General features: G+C 39.2%; 1 protein-coding gene across 3 annotated transcripts in view; it reads right to left on the bottom strand.

Moving 5' to 3' along the window:
* Positions 1-12,844: 12,844 nt before the first annotated feature.
* The window catches only part of LOC131678649 (inactive serine protease scarface), a 191,160-nt gene continuing 183,506 nt past the window's right edge, over positions 12,845-20,498 (bottom strand). For 2 of the 3 annotated variants that reach the window (XM_058958888.1, XM_058958890.1), the window contains exons 5-8: positions 15,015-16,217; positions 14,794-14,948; positions 14,455-14,732; positions 12,845-14,390 (exon numbers count right to left, since the gene is read on the bottom strand). In XM_058958888.1, coding sequence (XP_058814871.1) covers positions 13,972-14,390; positions 14,455-14,732; positions 14,794-14,948; positions 15,015-16,217 — 2,055 coding nt within the window. In that variant the 3' untranslated portion in view covers positions 12,845-13,971. The remainder of the gene's footprint in view (positions 14,391-14,454; positions 14,733-14,793; positions 14,949-15,014; positions 16,218-20,498) is intronic. The other variant, XM_058958889.1, reaches the window with a different exon arrangement.

The following is a 20,498-nucleotide window of genomic DNA, read 5'->3' as shown; positions in this document are numbered from 1 at the left end:
CTTTTTGAAGGAAAAATACTACTAATACAACTGATCCTGCGATGGTTTGGAACCAAGAGACCGCTTATTTTTTAATCCTTTTTCTAACCAAGACTATGAGGGTTAAGGTAAATCATTATTCTCTCTTGATCGACACTATGATAAGCACAGACAATATACATATCGATTAATTATAATTAAACTGTATGCAGCTCACCTGGGTTCAATTCCCAACCCCCAACATAGGGTTAGAAATTTTTCAAAAAGTGATTTTTCTAACCCGAAAAAGAGGTGAATTGACCCTAAGGTTAAAACCTCTACAATCAAAATAAAAAAATGAACTCTACACAAGAACACTGAACAGAAAGTTTTAACATAGATTTATATTAGGGTGGCTTAATTCCCAACAGGCTACCTCTATTGAAATCAAAAGATTTTAATCTCTTCTATCTGCGGTTTCTGCTGGGAGCTGAGCTGGGTCGTTGTCCGAAATTGATAGGTAGTCTGATCATTATTTCCTCCACAAAGCTCCGCGTGTTTGGAATAATCGCAATCCGAAATCCGACCACGTTTCTCATGGTAGCGTGGTTAGCTATCGAAGAATTTGAACACAATTTTTTTCAATATATCAAATTTACCTCCTCCAAGGTTACCTAAAATGAAAAATCGTTCCCCCTCCCCAAACAGCCTGCGTTAGCCTATAATCAATAGAACATGGGGTCGTATCCGACCCCACATAGTCTGCGAAAAGTTAAGAGAGTTTTACCAGTAATCGTAATTCCTGCCCAAACCATTACCAAAACTAGATGCTGTGCTCTCTAGAAACATAGGGTTAGGGGTACCTTTTGGCGGAGACTGGCGATCGTTTTGAGGATTACTCGTCTGAAAAATTTCTCATCGGTAAACAAAATGTACAATACCTTACCTTACCGTTCAGGCTAGAGCCTTGTTGCCTCTTGCTGTATCCAGAAACCGTCTCCACTCCACTCGGTCCATTGCTGCTTGTCGCCAGCCTCGCAGTCTTCGAAGGGTCTGCAGGTCGTCTCCTCTATCTGGTCGATCCACCGTGCTCGCTGTGCAGTTCATTCTTACGACGTGTCCAGCCCACAGCAAACGTCCTATATTTGCGGTATGCGCGATGAATGGTTCTTCCAGCAGCTGATGCAACTCATGACTCGTTCGCCTGCGCCACGTTCCGTCTTCCATCTGCACGCCACCAGGTACGCAACACCTTTCGTTCGAAAACTCCAAGGGCGCGTTGGTCCTCCACGAGCATAGTCTACCGGTCGAATCAGCGTCTTGTAGATAGTCAGCTTCGTGCGGCGGCGAATTTTGTTCGACCGGAGCGTCCTCCGGAGTCCAAAGTAGGCACGATTTCTCGCCAAGATCCGTCTCTGAATTTCTCTGCTGGTATCATTGTCAGCGGTTACCAGTGAGCCCAAATACACGAATTCGTCGACCATCTCGATTTCGTCACCGTCAATCCGAGCTCGGGATGGGAAGTTCACATTACACAGGGGGGCCGGGCTGGACAAAACCCCCAAAATTTATTGTCGATTTTCATACCTTTTATATTTTTTCCTGAATGTACCATACCTAAAGCTGTATTCGCCAAATTTTTGAGTCAATCGATTGAAAAATATGCTACATTTTCTGAACTGGCCAAGGTCTTGGAAATCTACAAGAATTTGAGTGACAAAAAGTTTTTGTTCATTATAATTCATCTCGCTTTAATAGGTACCTAGGGGAAAGTGTTCGGTTGCCGGCACTGGTCGGTTGTCGGCACCCCTATGTAACTTTTGACAGAAACCAGACATGGACATTCTGATAAATATTATGTGTGTGTTATATTAGCACGATATTTTTGTGCCGATTGCTGAAGCAAACAGACTCGAATGCTCTGTTCTACAACCAATATAGTTTTTGAACAAGTAAAACTCTACTTAAAAGTTTTCTTTGATGATTTACTTAGTGTTATAGAAAGAAGTAAATTGATCGAAAAAGTATGCGCATTGAATATTTACGATGTGAATTTATTCTTTTTTCGTGATTCAACATTGAATAGCACCGAAATGTTCGCCACAAAATTTTGTTTGATCCCTTTTCAAAAAGGTTACTAAAATCGGTTGTCGGCACCTCAAATGCTCTCAATAACCTAATCAATATGGGTATTTTGGAACGGTATTTACGCTTAGATACCAGAGATCGATCTTTGGCACCATTCTAAAAACCAGGAAGGCGACTTCCGGTGTAGCGTTTTACATTTACATGAAGAAAGCCCACCTGGTCGTGTTTTCACCGCTAGGTAGTACTGTATACACCAGATTGTCACGACCAGACAATTTGGGGGGAAGGAGCGGGGTTGTCCTTCACTTTGGCAGACTTCTATCTGATCTGAAGCTTTGGTAAAAAAATGGACTGCCTGAAACTAGCTCAAGTGCAATGAATGCGATCCGTCAGTGCATTAGCAGTGCGTAATATTTGCACTAATTTTTCACATACACATATTGTGATTCTGATGAAGAATGATGTTCATAATGCTTTTTATGGTTGTTGTAATGAATAAATTTCCATTTCCCTTTGAATCTTGATGATTATCATTAAAAATTTTCTATTTTTAATAAATTTTCTTAGGGTGCCAGCAACCGACCACATTTTTCATAATGGCAAAAAATTATCATTTTACTAAATTGTTAACAATTTTTTTCAAGTTGACAGAATAAATTAAATTTTTCGATAAGTTGTTAGCTAAGGCCTCTAGCTTTTCATTGGTATGCTTATTCCCATAATATTGTTAAATTGGAGTAATGTTGCGAGCCAAAAACAAAAGTGTGTCGACAACCGAACACATTCCCCTACTACAATAATAAGTTAACAACATATTTAGGCGTTTCTAATAGAAAATCATCTCGGGAATTCAATGGAGTATTTCGATTTGGGAAATAATGAGTATTTAAAAAGTAACCAATGAAATCAATATAACTATGTTTTTACGGCGGATTTGTTTACATTCAGGGTGTCATCTCTTTATCAGTAAAAGCGTGTTAAAAAATCTCATCTAGTACAACTAACGTAGAATTTTATCGAGTTTTCAAAAATCATAATGTCATCTTGCGCCGTTTTGCGCCAAAGATTGATATTTGCTCATTTGTAAAATTAGTTTATTCATGGAGACGCATGGTATTTTTTATTTATTTCATGAAGTTTTGCATTATTACTCACCTGAGAATTTCTTTTTCTGAACTCTGCTGGTAAATTCATGGTTTGGGACGATTTACTTGATTCAAATATAACTATGCCTTATCCGTCTTGCAAATATGGCTCGTGTTTGTATATTTTCTCAGTTATTGGCAGTATAGAAAAGTTCAAATAAATAGAAGCCAACGATGCAAACTAACTGCAACTATTATTGTAATGTGTCTCCGTTCACTTTACTGCGCATTGGTACGGTCAATATTGGAATCTAACTCCGTATTATCGTGTCCGGATAGCAACATGGATAGCAAGAATTGAAGCAATTCAAAGAAAATTCGTTCGTTATGCACTAAGACGCCTTCCGTGGCAGGACCCTATTAATCTTCCGCCATACTAAGACCGCAGTAGATTATTGGGTCTATGGGAATAACATGATGAGCCACATTGTACAATCTATTCTGATCCCTGCGCGCTGATCAATACCGACACCGGCTACGTCCGAATGCAGATCTTCTGGGAAAGGAAGGAATGTTAGTCCGGTACATGTTGCTACTAGAGACCGAGGAATCGTCTGCATCTCCACATGTATCACGGGAAGGGGAGAGTTGTTAGTAAATGTGCCAATAGCGTTATCATGTAATAATTGCTCTGGGCAGCCGGTTGCCGATAATTTGGGAAATTTATCATTTGTTGTATTAATACGATTAGCAAAATAAGCAACTTGAACCCCAGATAGCCGGCTAGGAGCACTGCTTGTTTTTTAATAATATTCAATCACGCAACGAATTTGTTCGTGGTTTCATTTTCACCGCTTGGTGACTGTATAAATCACTTTATCACTGCAAGTGAAAATTAGAAAGTTTTGCTGCCAATCAGTTTAAATTCTTTAGAGGAAATTATTAAACATTTAATGAAATGCAGTCTGAGTCAGTTTTGCATGGGACCTAACAGCACAAGGTGATGAATCATTAGTTGATTCCTACGAACTTTATTTTTTGCTCAATAATAGTTGGGTTCAACTGAAAAGTATGTTTGAAATTATTTTAGTGCATGATATGAGTCATCTTTTGACCACAAAATTTCAGTTACATATTTCACCGCATAGAGAGCGCCAACACTAAATTTTAAAAGAAGACAGATATAATATGGACATGTTACCAAGAATTACTGGAAAAGATTTGTTCTACAATTTTGTGGAAGACACCTAATTTCTATCTCTTTCCACTAAGTAGTTATCGTTGGCGCCCTCTTGGTGGTGAAGTGTAGAACTAAAATTTGTTAGTTAAATAATTATGCATAGTATGTTCTCAAATTCTTTTAAATATACTATTTTGCTAAACCCAACCAGTATTTCACAAAGTAAAAGTTCGTGGAAATCGACTACTGATATCATGTGCTGTTAGGTCTCATGCAAAACTGACTCAGACATAGCTTCATTAAAAACACTCACAGTAGGACGAAGAATTGAAAGAGATGGCCCGAAGGAGGTTGGGTTATTTTATTCTTGTCACTCTAGTTAGCACTGTGCTTTCTGCTTCCACTACTGCTTTCTACGCAGTCTGCAGATTGCAGTTAGGGGTCGTTCATAAACCACGTAGACTCATAGGGGGGACGGGGGGGTCTGGCAAAAGTCTACGTTTGTCTACGAGGGGGGAGGGGGGTCTTTGAAAAAGTCTACGTAGACTTTTAGTTTTTGTTATTCTCGTATTAGTTATTATGAATGGGATTTAAAGAGAGTTGTATTCAAAATATCGGTCTATTCAGTATTTATACAGAAACTTCAAAGCTAGTACACTATTGATACTCGTTAAGCGACCACTTAACCCAGAACCCACGATTTTTTTGGACAACCTCACACGTTGTTGTTTCTTGCGTATATTTTTTAATATAGTTTTGATCTAGGAATAATAAAAAATTACAGTTCTAAAGACGATCGCCCAAAATTCCTCTCGACGGAAGACTTTGACTGTGAAATCATCTGAGACACCCCTAGTTAGCAGACATGCATGGACCATTTTTTTTAATTTATTGTCATTGCTATGTTTAAAAACTATCTACATTTTATTATATTTAATCACATTCTGTTTCTAAGTGAAACTGAAGTGCCTGCACATTCACTATTCCTTCGCATTGTTTAATGAATGATATGTAGCACATAAAAGTTTTCAGTATCAAAACTCTACGCTATGATCCTACGCTTTCTAAAGTTGGACGGGGTAATTCCTCGAAGGATAGCATTCGCCAACCTCCTTCAATAATCGCAATCTTGTTCTGCAAAAGCTGCCATGCTGCTGTTACTCGAGGGCATTCGCAGAAAATGTGTTTCAGCGTTTCAAGTCCTGCGTGACAATGAACAATGAACAGCCTTGCCCGTCCGCACGTTGAATTTTATACATCAATTTCCTATGTTCGGTTTTTTCGTTTATTAGCATGTACAGTTCACTTCGCTGATCCAAGGTCAATCGTCGATCTGAGATTTTCTGCCATGTTCGTTTCCAGTTTATCCCTGGGAATTTCAGTTCGACTCTTGGAGGTTATATCCTGACCTGACAGATGAGGCCCGCTTGCGGACATTGTTGTAACTGTGGAGTGAGATTTACATAGTTGAGGCTTACTGTTCTCAGACATGGCAGGTCTGCAGGAACCACGGTCCGATATTACGCCTTCCGCAGAATAAACTTTCTGTAGTACGGCATGCTTTCAAGCTCTTTTAGGTGGCGGTTTATCAGTAAAGCCTTCGCTTTCACCGCTGGAAGATGTAATTTCAGACCCCCTCGCTCATTATTTTTGGTTAGCTGATGCATTGGAATTCGCGCTGGTACACTTTTCCATATAAAGGTTCCCATCATTGACGTCAGCTTAGCCGTATGAACACAGTATGGTAGCAGAATAGAGGCTAGATACCATATTCTCGAAGTTAGAAACGTATTCAGAACTTTCTGACACAAAGTGAGTGATCGCATACCATGTAACCTTCCGGCAGTCGCTGGTGCACTGGGTGCACGCTGCTCTGAAAATATAGCGAAATCGTCTTAGGACACCAGCAGCTGCTCGTTCAGTGGGCCATAAGCGCGACTTCCGGAGGGTTAAATGCATGAACCATAAAAAGTTAAAAAAATGGTCAAAGTTAAGCATTGTAACAACAAAACACTCGATTTTTAACAATAAGTAGATTAATTTTTTTATTTTTTATATATTAATTGCGGTGGTTAAAGCAGTAGTGTAGTTAAACTTCTACAACAAAGTGTTTACTCGAGTTATTCAGTTTCTCTTGCAATCATTTACACTGATTTCAAAATCTTTAAACACCCGTTAAATTTTACGTCTTGACCCTATGCAACTTCGTGCAAACCGGTTCTACTATATTTATCTTCGAAAATATTCGAAGTTAAAGTTAAAGTTAAGTTACTTTTCGATATTACTCTAAAAGGTGATACGGTTATTAATTACATAAGAAATATAAATATTTTTGGAAAGGTTTAAATAGCTTCACTTAATCAAATAAGGCAATTTAGATTATCTTATTATCTTAGAAATATTGAAATTTGTTCACGAAAAGCTAAATTTGTGTGCTTGTTTGGTTTATTATTTTAGTCTAGATGATAGTACACATCGATAGTATTAATTTGTAATTGTTTCTTATAATTTAACAATTTTGAATGCACCAGTAGGGCTCAAAAAGTGTTTAACAATTCTGCATTGTTGGTGTAGGTAGCACTTCGGCCAAAATTTAAGCTAGTTATAGCAATATATCTTTTTACATATATTTGAGTGACTAACCTTGAAAAGAAGTATTCCGCTACACAAACGTTGGAAAGCACCTTGAATCGGTATTAATTGATTTGATCAATCATAGACAAAAAACCAATATGAAAAACCTTTCTTTAATATTTAAAAAGCTTGAAATAAATCTGAATGCTAATTTTTAATTGAACATTGCAATGTGCTTCTTGCTAAATTCACATTTCCTGCGAATAAAAAATTAAATTAAAAATTAAAAGTCTACGTAGACTTTTGGCGTGGAGGGGGGGGGGGGTTGGTAAAAGTCTACTCAAGTCTACTAGGGGGGAGGGGGGGGGTTAAAAATTCTCAAATTTCGGTCTACGTGGTTTATGAACGGTCCCTTAAGGTTGTGGTTCGCTTACGCTAGGTGAAGTGTGCAGTAGTTGCTGCTTGATATAGTCCATGTCGGTTCGCACTTTCCACAAATTATTCTCGCAGTTGTAGCACCTGCGCTACGCATAGTGCCTGAATGTCGACTATTCCTTGTCCCTAGGCAATGTGAATTACTCCAGCACCGACTGCGGATGACGTATTGCCGCTTGTCTAAACACCTTCCTCAATTTACTCTCAAGATATTCCAGGTCAATCCGGTTCCATTTTGATGACACCGAAACTGTAGGTCGACGCGGGGACAGCAAACGTGTTGATTGCTCTCCTTATTTCCCGTATTCAGGAAAGAACCATGTCCCAAATCATCACGCTTTCGTCGATCTCGCAGCCTCCAGTGTCGACTAATCGCCCTGGTAGTAGCTGAACAGATCGGAATTTCTCTAGGCCAAACGCCATGCCGACGTCGTCACTTATCTTTTCGACTAGTTTGATGATTACACCCAGTCGTTTTGTCGAGTCATCATAGATCTTGAAATCGTCCATGTGGAAGGTATGGGTATTGTCTTCCGGTGAGCTTTCTTCATACTTTATCTGATAGCCATGCCCGTTTCGATTGAGTGTCCTACTGAACGTTTTGGAATGCAACACTTCTGAGCTGCAGAGTCGTTTCCTCTCCAACGCCTGCTGCAAAAACCTCATGGCTACAGGATTAGCTTTATAGATCTCCAATACCTTGATGAGGAAAACATACCACGTATGCTTTCATGTAATCGATTAAGGCCATACTAAGGTTCCGTTGGTATCATACAACTTCTTCAACAATGATTGCATCGATGTTGGCTTGATCTATGCAGTCATTGTGTTTTTCTTGCATCCCTTCTGCTCCTCTGTCAGGATGCTATTCTACTTACAGTGGGTCCATACTAGACTGCCCAGAAAAATAATGAATTTTTGAAAACGCAATCGGCCCACCCCTGATTTGATTTCTAGTCCCACCAGGAGTGACGTATGCGGAATAAAATTTGGACAAAATTCAAAAGGCTATTTTTTTGTAGAAAACCCTTTATTAAATGTTCTCTCTATATGAAAACATTTTTCAGCTTATTAACTTAATGTGGAATAAAAATCGAGTCCATTCAAGAAGCTTTATGACAGTTTGCAGAAACTTTTTGCAAAGGAGTCGAAAAAATTGATGTTGGCATATTCTTAATTTCTTTCTTAATTTTGATTATCGTGTTTGTTAGTTTTAGGTCAAAAATTACTGGCATATACTCTCTGCATCAAATTATCACAGAAATCCTCATTTGGACGCAATTATGGTACATTTGGAGTGTTATCAGCCTTTTGTACAAAAGGTATGCCATAATCCTCCAATGCGCCAAAACTTTTTTTGGCATAACAGCCAGATTGACCGTTCGCTGTCATTTTGTTCACATGGTTTCTCCTAGCGGGTCGAAATTAACACTGGATGTTTAAAATAAGTGTGCCTAGAGTATGGCGTTTAGTTCGGGGCCTTGCGCAGGGTTGCGTTTTTGTTTTAATGCTGGAAGCGTTGTCCAAATTTCATTCCGCATACGTTATTTGCACTAAATTTGAAGCAAATCGGACAAGTCTAGCTACCGGACCAACGTACCTGAAGTTTGTATGGGATTTTTCGACAATTTACATGGAGAAAACCCACTAACTCGCATTTTTGCCGCTAGGTGGCACTGTATGTATCATATTATCATTGTAAGTGAAAATAAGAAAGATAATTTAATTGTCTACAACTTTGTCGAAGACTGCTAGTGAATCCGGCTTTGTTAAAAGAAGTTATTAAACTTTTAACGAAGTGATGTCTGAGTCAGTTTTGCATGGGGCCTAGCAGTGCATGGTTGTGTATCAGTACTCGATTCCCACGAACTATGCATTGTTGTGAAATAATCGATAGGTTTAGTCCAATAGTATGTTCAGAAGAATTATAAGACATAATATGAGTTATGCTTTGGTTGTAAATTTGTAGTTCCAATTGTGACCGCACAGAGGGCACCAACACTAACTTTTCATAGAAGAGAGATAAAGTATCAAGATGTTCGAAAGAATTATTGGAAAATGCCTGTACTACAACTTTGTGGAAGACACCAAATTTCTATCTCTCTTCGTTAAAAAGTTAGTGTTGGCGCCCTCTATGTGGTAAAATGTGCAACTAAAATGTTCCGACCAAAACATGGCTCGTATTACTTACTATAATTCTTCTGAAAATACAATAAAGCTAAATCTTATGGTAATTTTACAAAAATGTTTAGTTCGCGCGAATCGAGTACTGCACTGCTAGGCCCCATGCAAAACTGACTCAGACATCACTTCACTAAAAGTTTAATAACTTCTTTTAATAAAGCCGAATCCACTAGCAGTCTTTGGCAAAGTTGTAGACAATTAAATTATCGTTCTTATTTTCACTTACAGTAATAATACGATGCATACAGTGCCACCTAGCGGTAAAAATGCGAGTTAGTGGGTTTTCTCCATGTAAATTCGTCGCTGTTGTGCTATCTTATGACAAGCGCCATTTAGCACATTTCGAGAAAAACGATTTTTAAAGTTTGACATTGAATATCTTGAAACTTATAAATGGTATAAACAATCCAAAAAAGACAATTGATGCTTCTATCTATTCTGTACTAATCTCTCAAATATTTCAAAGATCGGTTGACTATGTTGCGAGTTTTTACTATGAATGTAAACAAAAGTCGCACTCACACATGTCATAGGCGTGTATTGATGACAAAATTTGTATGACGTGTCATAATCGTGCATGGAAATTTTTCCATAGGAAAAAATCATCAATTTTTTTACTTTTATTCGTATCTTTGGGTTCATTTGGTCTATAAACAATCGGTGAGATGCATTTTAAAGGAAATGAGTCAGGGAATCTAGAAAAAATAATTATTTTTGGTTACAGTGTTGCCAAATATGCTATATTTTCAGTTTAAATCATAAACTGTGTTTTTCTCACAACTCTTGTATTTTTCTATTGAAAATTTTTATGCCATTGTGTTCCTCAGACATTTTTACACATAAAAAGATTTTAAAACTTCAATATAACTTGAGCAAATCCCTAGATACAGTGATTTGAAGCAAAAAACTTACAATTTATCATCATGTTTCTTGCTATATCTAAGCAACCAAATAGAATTTCAAAATTCTGAAAACGCCACTTTGTAGAGATTTTTCAGACAAGTAATGTGGCATATCTAACTCAGTTTACCCCAAAATGGCGTTTGTCATAAGATAGCACAACAGCGACGAATTGTCGAAAAATCCCATACAAACTTCAGGCACGTTGGTCCGGTAGCTAGACTTGTCCGATTTGCTTCAAATTTGGTGCCAGTACTCCTGGTGGGACTAGGAATCGAATCAGAGGTGGACCGATAGGGGTAATTTTTTTTCTGTCACTCTAGTCCACACGTATGTGGTGATGAAGGTGCTCCTGGTCTAATGCGGACTTGGTCTGTACTTGGATGGGTAGGACGTGTTGCTGTCCTTAGGAAGGAGAATTGTAGTACCACGGGTGATTGAATCTGGTAATAAGCATGGTTGGCGTAATGCCCTGTTGAAAGTGCAGCCATCGTGGCATGTACAACGGTCAGCTTCATGTACCAAAAGTCGGCATCTTGTCAATATCTTAATTTGCCCATTCCTCCTTGCGCCATAGCCGCGGTTGCCCTTCGCGATGTTGTACGGGGGTCTCCCAAATAGTGACCCAAAAGTTAGTGACATCGCCGATATCCGGTAGGCATTCGCTTAGGGCTTCTCGTGTTTGATTTGGTCGTACAAGTGTATCGCCTCAGCCGTTTTAATAACTGTGTGCTGTTCTAGTGTGTCGAGTTTTTCTGTCAGCAGGTGAATTCCCCGCACGCGAAGCTCAGTAAGTGCAATGATCGTAGCTGCATGACGGCATAATTTCGCCGATCTTTTGCCGTCTCTGTATGCCAATAGCCTTTTAATAGCGGCACGTTTATTCGAGATCCTACTCTCCTATGGAGGTACTTGCCTTTCTCGGTGATTTTAAGGCGGGTCTTCTCTACGTCTACGTAAGTCGGTATCCTAATCATCTTCCGCACACCACTGCAACCTAGAATACTATTAGCTGCAGATATTTCATGTTCTGCACAAATTCCAGGTATATCGGAAGAACGTCAGCGTTCATGATCTGAACTTCACATGTCAACTTAAAAGAATACTGCAGTTTCGGGATCCTGGGGTGCGACATTGGGTCCATGTCGCGATACTGCGCAATCGCTTCGTCGATATTGAAGAGCAAATCGCTTAGTAGCTTTGTCCTCTATTGCAGGAGTCAGGACCGTTTCGCTCTTCCTTGAGTACTATGGCTCCTAATATTAAAAAAATACTTCTTGTCTTCCAGTCCCTTGCTAATTGAATGTCATTGCAACATAAAAAGTTTAAATATACGTTAAATTCAATAGCAAGAAATTGTGCCCCCTCACGCAAAATAGGATTGCTACGGCTCTGCCGGGGCAAACATGGAGATGCAGAGGTATACACGGTCTACATAACAACGTTTGCTACACTAACATTCCTTTCCTTCCCCGATGACTGTAAGCAGACTTCCCAAATGAACATCGAACACCATGTTCGCTCTAGTTCTGTGCTCATCTTAACCCCACATTTCGTGTGCAAACTCGAACGCGCTAATGCGTACCAAAACACGTACACATGTTCGTCTGCACAACTGAACCCCATGTACGTACGCGGTGTTCGTACACACAGGTTCTTGACATTAGTTTTCTCTTTCTATCACTCATCATCACTAGTGTTGACTCATTCTGTTTTGTGTGCAAACTTATCGATGTTAATGGGAAGACTGACTGTAAGGACGTGGCCGGCGCCGTTATTGACATTTGAACGTATAGAACTCTCGAAACGTGCACATTGAGGATGGATACTACTCCCAGGCCCCATTCGTTGATTCACTGTGCAATTTTGCTTGTTCTGGTCAATTGCGGAGTAGCAACTATGAACTGTACGGTTATCATGCTCACGCTCATGCTTATGCTCATATTTCAAATCTGGAAAAAGTTGAATGTAGCTGAAGAAATTCTTTATCTAGTGTTGTCATTATCTCATTTTTGGATGTTTTGCGACTTAGTCCGGTCTGACTTAACACCGACCAATTCTTTTTCAATTTTCTATTTCAATTATATCCTTTGCTCCAGACAAATGTAAGCCAATGTAAGCACCAAACTACAAATCCACCAAGGGCGTTAGAAGATCACACTACGGCCCTGACTGCGAGCTGTCAAAACACATGAATATCAACTGATAGAGATGGCACTTTTATAGACAGGCTGGTCGAAATTACCAGCATATGAGAAGACCTTGTTAGAAGAATGTTAAGTACGTAGTCGAGTTCCAATCCATTTTTTATTACCACAAGCAATATATTCTGATGCCTGATTTCCGGCTTAGAAAGCGGCGTCTCCAGACATGGACAAAGCGGTATTTCTTCATGAATTCCACAAGTTCTTTCAATCATAGAGTAAAATGAAAGCAACTGTTCTTATAAAATCTCTTATATTATATTGTATGTACAGGTATTTAAATAGTATTAAAAGTATGTTTACGTTACACTCGATTATATTTATGGTTGTCACTGTATCTATAATCCTGAACACCTCTATCCAACTCATCGTCTAGCTCTGCTTTGAATTAAAACCTTGGCAAAATTTTGAAACCTCTTACCGAACGTTTCGAGGTACAACTTCTGTTATTGCATTGATTTCGATTATCTCGAACGGTCACCTTAAAGAGCTAGCTGTTGATGCAATCAATTGTTTCTTTTCTGTTTCACTACTCAAACTATGAGAGAACAAACGAAAATTTTAAAATGCATTCTGTTCCACTTATTACTTTTGTCAATTAATCACAATTTTTCGCAGTAACCTGTGACTACCAGTAAGCGACAGAAATAGCTACTAATTTCAAAACTGTGAGTGTCATTATTTTAATTTCGACGGTGAAGCCTTTAACTAGGTTACAAAAAAATATTTTCAAAATTTAAAGAACTCTTTTTTTAACAAAGTTGAGACGGAAGTATACCGTTGTTGCCTAATGCAAGTTAATTTCTCGTGTAAATTTTGCCAAATAGATCCCCTGCAGTGCAAAACAAACAGTTCTAAACTAAATATTAGCGATAGATGGACTTTGTACATGGCGAAATATATTTTTGGGATATTTGCATGGAGGGGAATACTAAGAGAGACTTCAAAATCTAGTTAGATTGAAGAACAAGCTAAGTTTTTTTTTTTTTCAAGTATGAAAATTGATTTGGTAGGGCAAATCTCTCGTCGATATGTTCTTGTATACAAATAACTTCTATCACTAACAAAAATTACCTAAACGAAACTTTCGTAGGTGTGGGCATGTATGTGTGAATGTTTGTCTTTTTTGCTTTGATGAAGAATTTGCGTATGATTCTCTGATGTTCTAGTAACAAATCACAATATGATGTTTTTGAAAAAAAAAATCTTAAATTTAAAATTGATTTTGGAGGTAAATGATTGACGGTAGGATGTATTCGTATAGGTATGATAAAACAGTGGTCATTTCGTCATATCTATCGGCTAGCATAGTTTTTATCTAGAACATTTAGTAAATTCTTTCATATCTCAGCGACTGTTTGACTTATTTGTACGGCGGCAGATAGGCCTTGCCGTAGTTGGGCCCCAGAGTGGAAGGCTGCTGAATGGTGCTGATCACCGGACTGTTGGCTGCCGTTTGATAGTTCGGCACAGGTGTGATAAACTGATTCGGATTCTTCAAAGCCTGTTTGATCCATTGCACGTCGATGTTCGTGAAGGACACGATCTGGTCCGGTCGACCACAGCCGTTGTCCTGCGAGTAAACACCCTTCAGGTAGTACGTTCCGCTGGTGTCAGCACATGCCAAAGCACTGCCGATATCCACCTCACAGGCATCAGCCGCCGGGCGGCCACAGATGTGCGACTCTGGAGTGAATCCGTTAGCTTGCAGTTGACGTTGGCTCTCCGATTCCGATAGCAGCGAGATTGGCATAGAATGCATCAGAGCGTTTCCGATGTGAACTGAAGAATAATTTAGGATTTACATGATTAGAAAAGGTTCCAAAAACTGCCAAGATCAACTTACTCCTTAGCACCTCACGTCCCCATCCAGTGGTTACGCAATTTTCGTAGGATGCACTAGGCACGACATCATTCTCATCCAGGCAGAGTGCTCCAATGTGAGTATCAAATCGTAGACGATCCTCCAGGACCAGCATAGCAACGTCGTAATTCAATGTGTCCGGTTGGTAAGCTGGATGGTAAACTACATTTTTCACACGCACTATTTGGAAAGTCTTTGGTTCAGCATCTACTCCCAGCCGCCATTCACCTCCCTTGATCATCACGTCTCTTGGATTAAGCCTGGAACAAAGAAGCCGTCATTAGAATTCGGCTCCGAGCTCGTTGGTATCAAAATACTTACCCGTAAACACAGTTGGCGGCTGTCACAACCGTATTCTCCGAAATGATAGCTCCTCCACACAGAAGCGTCTTGTTCGACTCAAGGATGACCATCGCTTGCCATGGGAACTCTCCAAATCCAGTATCCCACTGACCTGCTCCTCGGGGTTGGGTGTTCTAAAAAAAGAAAACGTTCAAATTTATATCAAAACAGTTAAAATCCTCTCGACTTAAGATACGCACATAATTCCTAGGGGCACACTGTCCGGTATTCTGCTTCTGGAATGGTTTAAATTTGGTGTTCCCACTGTGCACAAACTGAAGACCTCCGGCAGTGAATCGTTTGGTACCTGTACTGCCTCCGTTGAACTGCTGTGCTGTCACTACCGAACCTGTGGAAGCTGCTGCCGTTACTCCGCGGTCATACTGTGTCTTAGATTGAGTGAACTGAGTCTGGCTAGCACTCGTCAACTGGTTCGGTGGGAAAGTTTGGGCAGGCGTAACTCGGCTTTGAGATCCTTGAATCGCTTCGGTACGTGTAGTTTGCGTTCGGGTGATGCTATTTCCGTTACCGTTACCATTACCGTTATTTCCATTTGGTTTGTAGGAACCATCATCGAAGGGAAGCAATTCTGGATTGTATAAACCAAGTAAGCCAACTGGCCATGGATCGACGTAGTCCGGATCACGACAGCACACCCCTGTGTAGCCTTTGTCGGGACTGCGACATTCGGTGACTGGGACTCGGAACAGTTCCTGCTCTGGAGTTAGAGTAACGGGAGTCTTCGAGATAACACCGGTGGACGAGCAGAATTGAGTCTCGGTACAGTTCATGGCGGCAGAACATCCTATTGGCGGTAGTGGTGGTGGAGCGTCTCCGCCAACTGGCGGCTGGGCTGGTCGGGGTGGTTGCGTCGGTCGTATCACAATCGGTGTATCGTTGGCTGGATTCGGGACTTCATCCTGTGGAGGTCTCACCGCGTTAACATCGTCGTTTGAGGGTGATGGAATTTCTTCCCTTGGTGGAACATACTCATTACCACGGTATGGTGGGCGCGTGGATGGTGGTGGTGGGAAATATCTCTTCGTGGTTGATGGCGGTACATAGCGAGTGGTGGTTGGAGGTGGCACGTAACGTTGTGTAGTTGGTGGTGGTACGTAACGTGTAGTGGTTGGTGGTGGCACATAACGTGTAGTGGTTGGGGGAGGTATGTAACGTGTGGGTGTTGGTGGTGGTGGTGGACGAGGTGTAGTGGGTCGTGGTTGTGGTGATGGCGGTGGTGGTGGTGCTGCAGTGACAATGTCGGTGTTCGTGTTTTGACCTTCCGGGGGAAGGTATTGATTGGTTGGTACTCTTACTACGTATCCTTCGTTGGTCAGCACGGTCGATTCGGAGATCAGAGACTGGGACCGGCAGCACACTTCCGGGGCGAAACATTGGCCATTCTGTAAGAAAGCAAAAAAAAATTGAATTAGTTCGGATTGTCATAAAAATAACGACGTTCAAAATTAATGGTGCCAGAAGAAAAAAAAAATTAATAAAATATTGCTGTTTCGAAGAATTTTTTAAACTACCAAAAAAATATAAGCCATTCTTTTTGGGAGTTTAAAAGGTGTGATGATCCAAAATTGGTAAAAAATTGGTCTTCTATTTAGAGATCCAAAGCATTTTTTCAAGCTAAATTAGCATAAAATACAGGAAAAAAATCCAGGTACGTTTCCAGTTGACAGGATCCGAATTTCCAGACCTATGTTTGATATCTTTTATCAGCTCAGGGCAGGTTGCGGAAGAATTGTGTTGCTTAAGTAAAGGGTGTCGGCACCCTTTACTTAAGCAACACAATTCTAGATGCTCATTCACGTAAATGTTCTGGTTAACAGTCCTAGTTTCCAGGAAAATGTCACTTTTCAAGTAGCCTGTCGTACCAGCTATTTCTATGCTTACTTGGACAGTTTCGTATGGTTGAAAAAGCCCGCCATCTTTCCTTTTCCGGTTACCGCATAAAATTAGAGTGACCATATCAAGCGAATAAAAACCCAAGACAATCGAAAGGGCATATTCCCTCTCCTCCCAGTTACCTCTCGATCAAAGGTGCCTGGTCGAATTCTCCCCATAGCTCGTTCATGACATTGTCTTTCGTGGGAATACCTTTACTTGCTACACCACATTCAGAAAATGTTTCAAGATGTTCGAGAAATCTGCAATCCTAATTTGAACCGTTGAAGCAAAATATTTTGAGATCGTTTGCGAAGAACCGGAGTCTTGAGCTCTAAATACATGTCATTGGAGTAAAGCAGAAACATAAACGGTCTCAATTAGCTTCCTAGGGCTATTACTGACGTAGAAGTAAGTGTGGATGGCTGGTAATCAACAATGACAAGCGAATGAGATAATTCTCGATGTATGAGCTAGGATCGAATCACCCACAGAAACTACCGGTAATTCCAAATTTCTTCATTTTAACGATTGCGAGATCGTAGTTTACTCTATCAAAAGAGGCAGATAAATCAGATTAAATAATATCAGTTTAAGTGCGACATTCCATACTCTTTGTTGATTGATCGTTGATTAGGTACAGCATGCATTGAGCCTGAATTGGTTCCATAATCACCAAGTCAAGATTGAGCTCAATTAAATTATTCAACGATGGTCATTGATTTCTCGCTTATTTGTTTGCGTATCATCCAGCAAGATGAAAAAGTGCCACTGGTACTGGCACGTTAGTTTTTACGTCTACGCCAGGAGTAGAACAGGGAAGCTACTTGAGACCGTTGATGTTTCGGTTTTACTTCAATTACGTGTATTTAGTGCCAAGGTATTCTTAAAGATGGTCGAAAGATGTAAGGTAACGGAGGCACCAAAATGTCGATGTGCCGTTTCAGAAAGGTTAAGCCGTCGGACCTCGGTTTGAAAGACGCTTTAAAATTCAAGCCGAGAATCATCGTTCCATCAGCATCGACAGTGCCCAGAGTTTGGTTCACAATTGGAAGCGGTCCGATTTATTCTATCAATTTTCTCTGTTTTTTAACCGTCAGAAAGTCGCGCAGTGCAGTAAGTGTACAACATTATGAATTTCAGGCGAAATCGTCTAAGAGTCATAACTGGCAGAATCATAACACCGTTTTTTCGGGTGCAAGAATCATACGACGCCGCACATATGGCTTTTTTCAGCAAAAGTAGCACTTACGATGAATATTGAATTTCATCAAGATATTCAATAAAATGAGCACCGGACTACGAATGTTATCTATTGCTATGGTAAAGAGTTGCACTGGATTTGAAAGAAGTGTTAGAGAAAACATTTGCGGTAAACTTTAGTTTATATTAACAAACCATTGGCTGGAAGCTGTTAAAACCAACGAATAGCATATTACTTTAGAATAACCAAGCTTTCTAATTATAATTTAATTTATTATACTTTCCAAATTCAACTTCGAAAATAAGTCGCATGAACAGAAGCAAATAATTTGTTTTATTTTGATGATTAGAACGTTTTTACTATGTAGTTATGTGCAATGGGAAAACATAGAATGAAATGAATCTTGCGTCGGTTTTGGCAAGGCCTATGAACAGTCGAAGCAGTTTTGAAATATTTAACGCATATGTCCTTTCAATTGAAAAGGTCTCAAGTGCAAAATTTCACAACACGATCATGAAAATTTCGCAACCATTTGTAAAACCCTTGTTATTTTAATAAATACAGGACATAATGAGTTCTACAATTAACTCAGTTTGTTTACATTTGTCACTAAGGACCATTTGAATCAGCACTCTTGATTCGTTTGGAATAACTCTGACAGATAATCATGATTGTCGATAGTTGCCTTCAGTCTCTTTACATACGCTCTGTGGTAAACTAGAATGTGTAGATAATTTTCATGTTTACATCAGGCCTATGGGCGAGTTTTCGTCAAATTTAGCCTAATTGTTTTATACATTATTTATCTATATGGTAAAAGCGAATACAGCATATCAAGAAGTCGTCGTAAGTAAGAACTTTACGTGTACGAATAGAAAAACGAATTCGAAGGTATGATATGATTTAAAACTTGTGCGAATATATTTTGGCGTTATATTTTTTTTGTTAAAATAATTATGACCATAATCACAATACTTTTTCCGAATACATCCCAACGAACATGTTATGTGACGTCGTGGTTCCGGCATTTGACATGTTCTATTGGCTCCGCTCAGTGTCTGCGCCTAACTATGAACGTAGTAACTATAGTGTATTTGAAGTCTAACTGAAAAACTTAACAATAAACTATGCTTTACAGGTCGCATCGCTTGCTTGGAGCGAATCCTAGACTTTATACCCTTCCAAACCACCAACTTCGCGACACCTGATGAATCGTCGTCCTTTCGTTGACCCTAGAACGTTGCTCTGGAGTACAAATGTACCCCACGCCATCTTTGGAGCCGTGTGAAGTTGAGAATTCGTCATTTTCCAATTTGGGACCTTAACCATAATTCAATTGGTCTGTGTTAAGTCAGACCGGACCAAGTCGCAAAACATCAAAAAATGAGTTAATGATAGCACTGGATAAAGAATTTCTTTATCTACATTCCACCTTTACCAGATTTGAAATATGAAACAATAAACAAGAATTATGGTAAAAATTATTTTCCAATTATAATGTAAAGGATGCTGCGATTCAAACTTTAAACGCGTTTTTCTCGAAATCAATGCACTGTTACTTAATCCGGTCTGACCTAACACCGACCAATTTAGAGTTATTAGTATGGGTGGTAAAGCCAGTTTGCTTTTGGCCTTTGTGGAAGCAGAAATCAAAGTTGGCGTGGGGAACATTTGCACCCCAGTGTACGGTTTCCGTTAGTGTTTCCCTCTGTCTGTGAAAATGTGACTCGTGACAATACCAGTTGAAGTACCAGTTGTTTTACTACGTAAGTAACAATTAGTATTATGTAATCGTTTTAAATCATCTATTCAATGAATATAATTTTTAAGTAGAAAAAAATCGTTCACATTTACGCTGATTTTTATTTTTTAATTTTCTATTTTTTTATAGTTTTTCAAAATAAGCATAAGTATAATTTGCGCACAGTACCTGTATTACTGTCCGGAAGTAATTTTCTCATTTCAATTTCCACTCTATTTCGTGGTATTTTCCAAAACCTGATTTCACTCTTCCAAATTGCACTCTTTGAAAAATCTCTAAATTGCATTTTATACCGTTTTTAGACCATTCTTTCCACTTTTAGAATCATTTGATTTTTTTCAAATCGGTTGAAAATTTGCAAAGTTACAGTAATGTTTGTGAAAAAAAGTCGAAACCGCGACTTTTTTCTCTTTTTTTGTTCAGACTAATTTATGTATCATTGATTCAATGAATTCCGCATTTTCACCTGCTCAGTTGTTTTCGCAATTAAAAAACGAAGAAAATTATATATTATACATTTCTTTTATTTGTATTTTAATCTGCGAAAATTGCGATCAAAGCTTTGGGATACATTTTTACCACACTGAACAGTGGTCCAGAATGCAAATTTAGCAGGAATTTTGAGATATTACTAAAACTAAACAACTTAGCCTTATTAAGTCTTTGGAGAAGTTTTCGTAGTTTATGAGCCCTCTCTTTTTTTAAAAACAACAGTTATGGTGGTTCTAATTTAACCAAGATCAAAAAATTAACTTTCTAATTATTCTAGCTAGAGCCAAACGACCTTCAGTGAAGTTTTAGAACGACAAATTTAGGAAAAGTTTG

This window comes from Topomyia yanbarensis, chromosome 2, assembly GCF_030247195.1.
Source record: "Topomyia yanbarensis strain Yona2022 chromosome 2, ASM3024719v1, whole genome shotgun sequence".
NCBI classification, from domain to species: Eukaryota; Metazoa; Arthropoda; class Insecta; order Diptera; family Culicidae; genus Topomyia; species Topomyia yanbarensis.
Note: the sequence above shows the minus strand (reverse complement) of the source record. Positions and strands in the feature narration are given on the sequence as shown.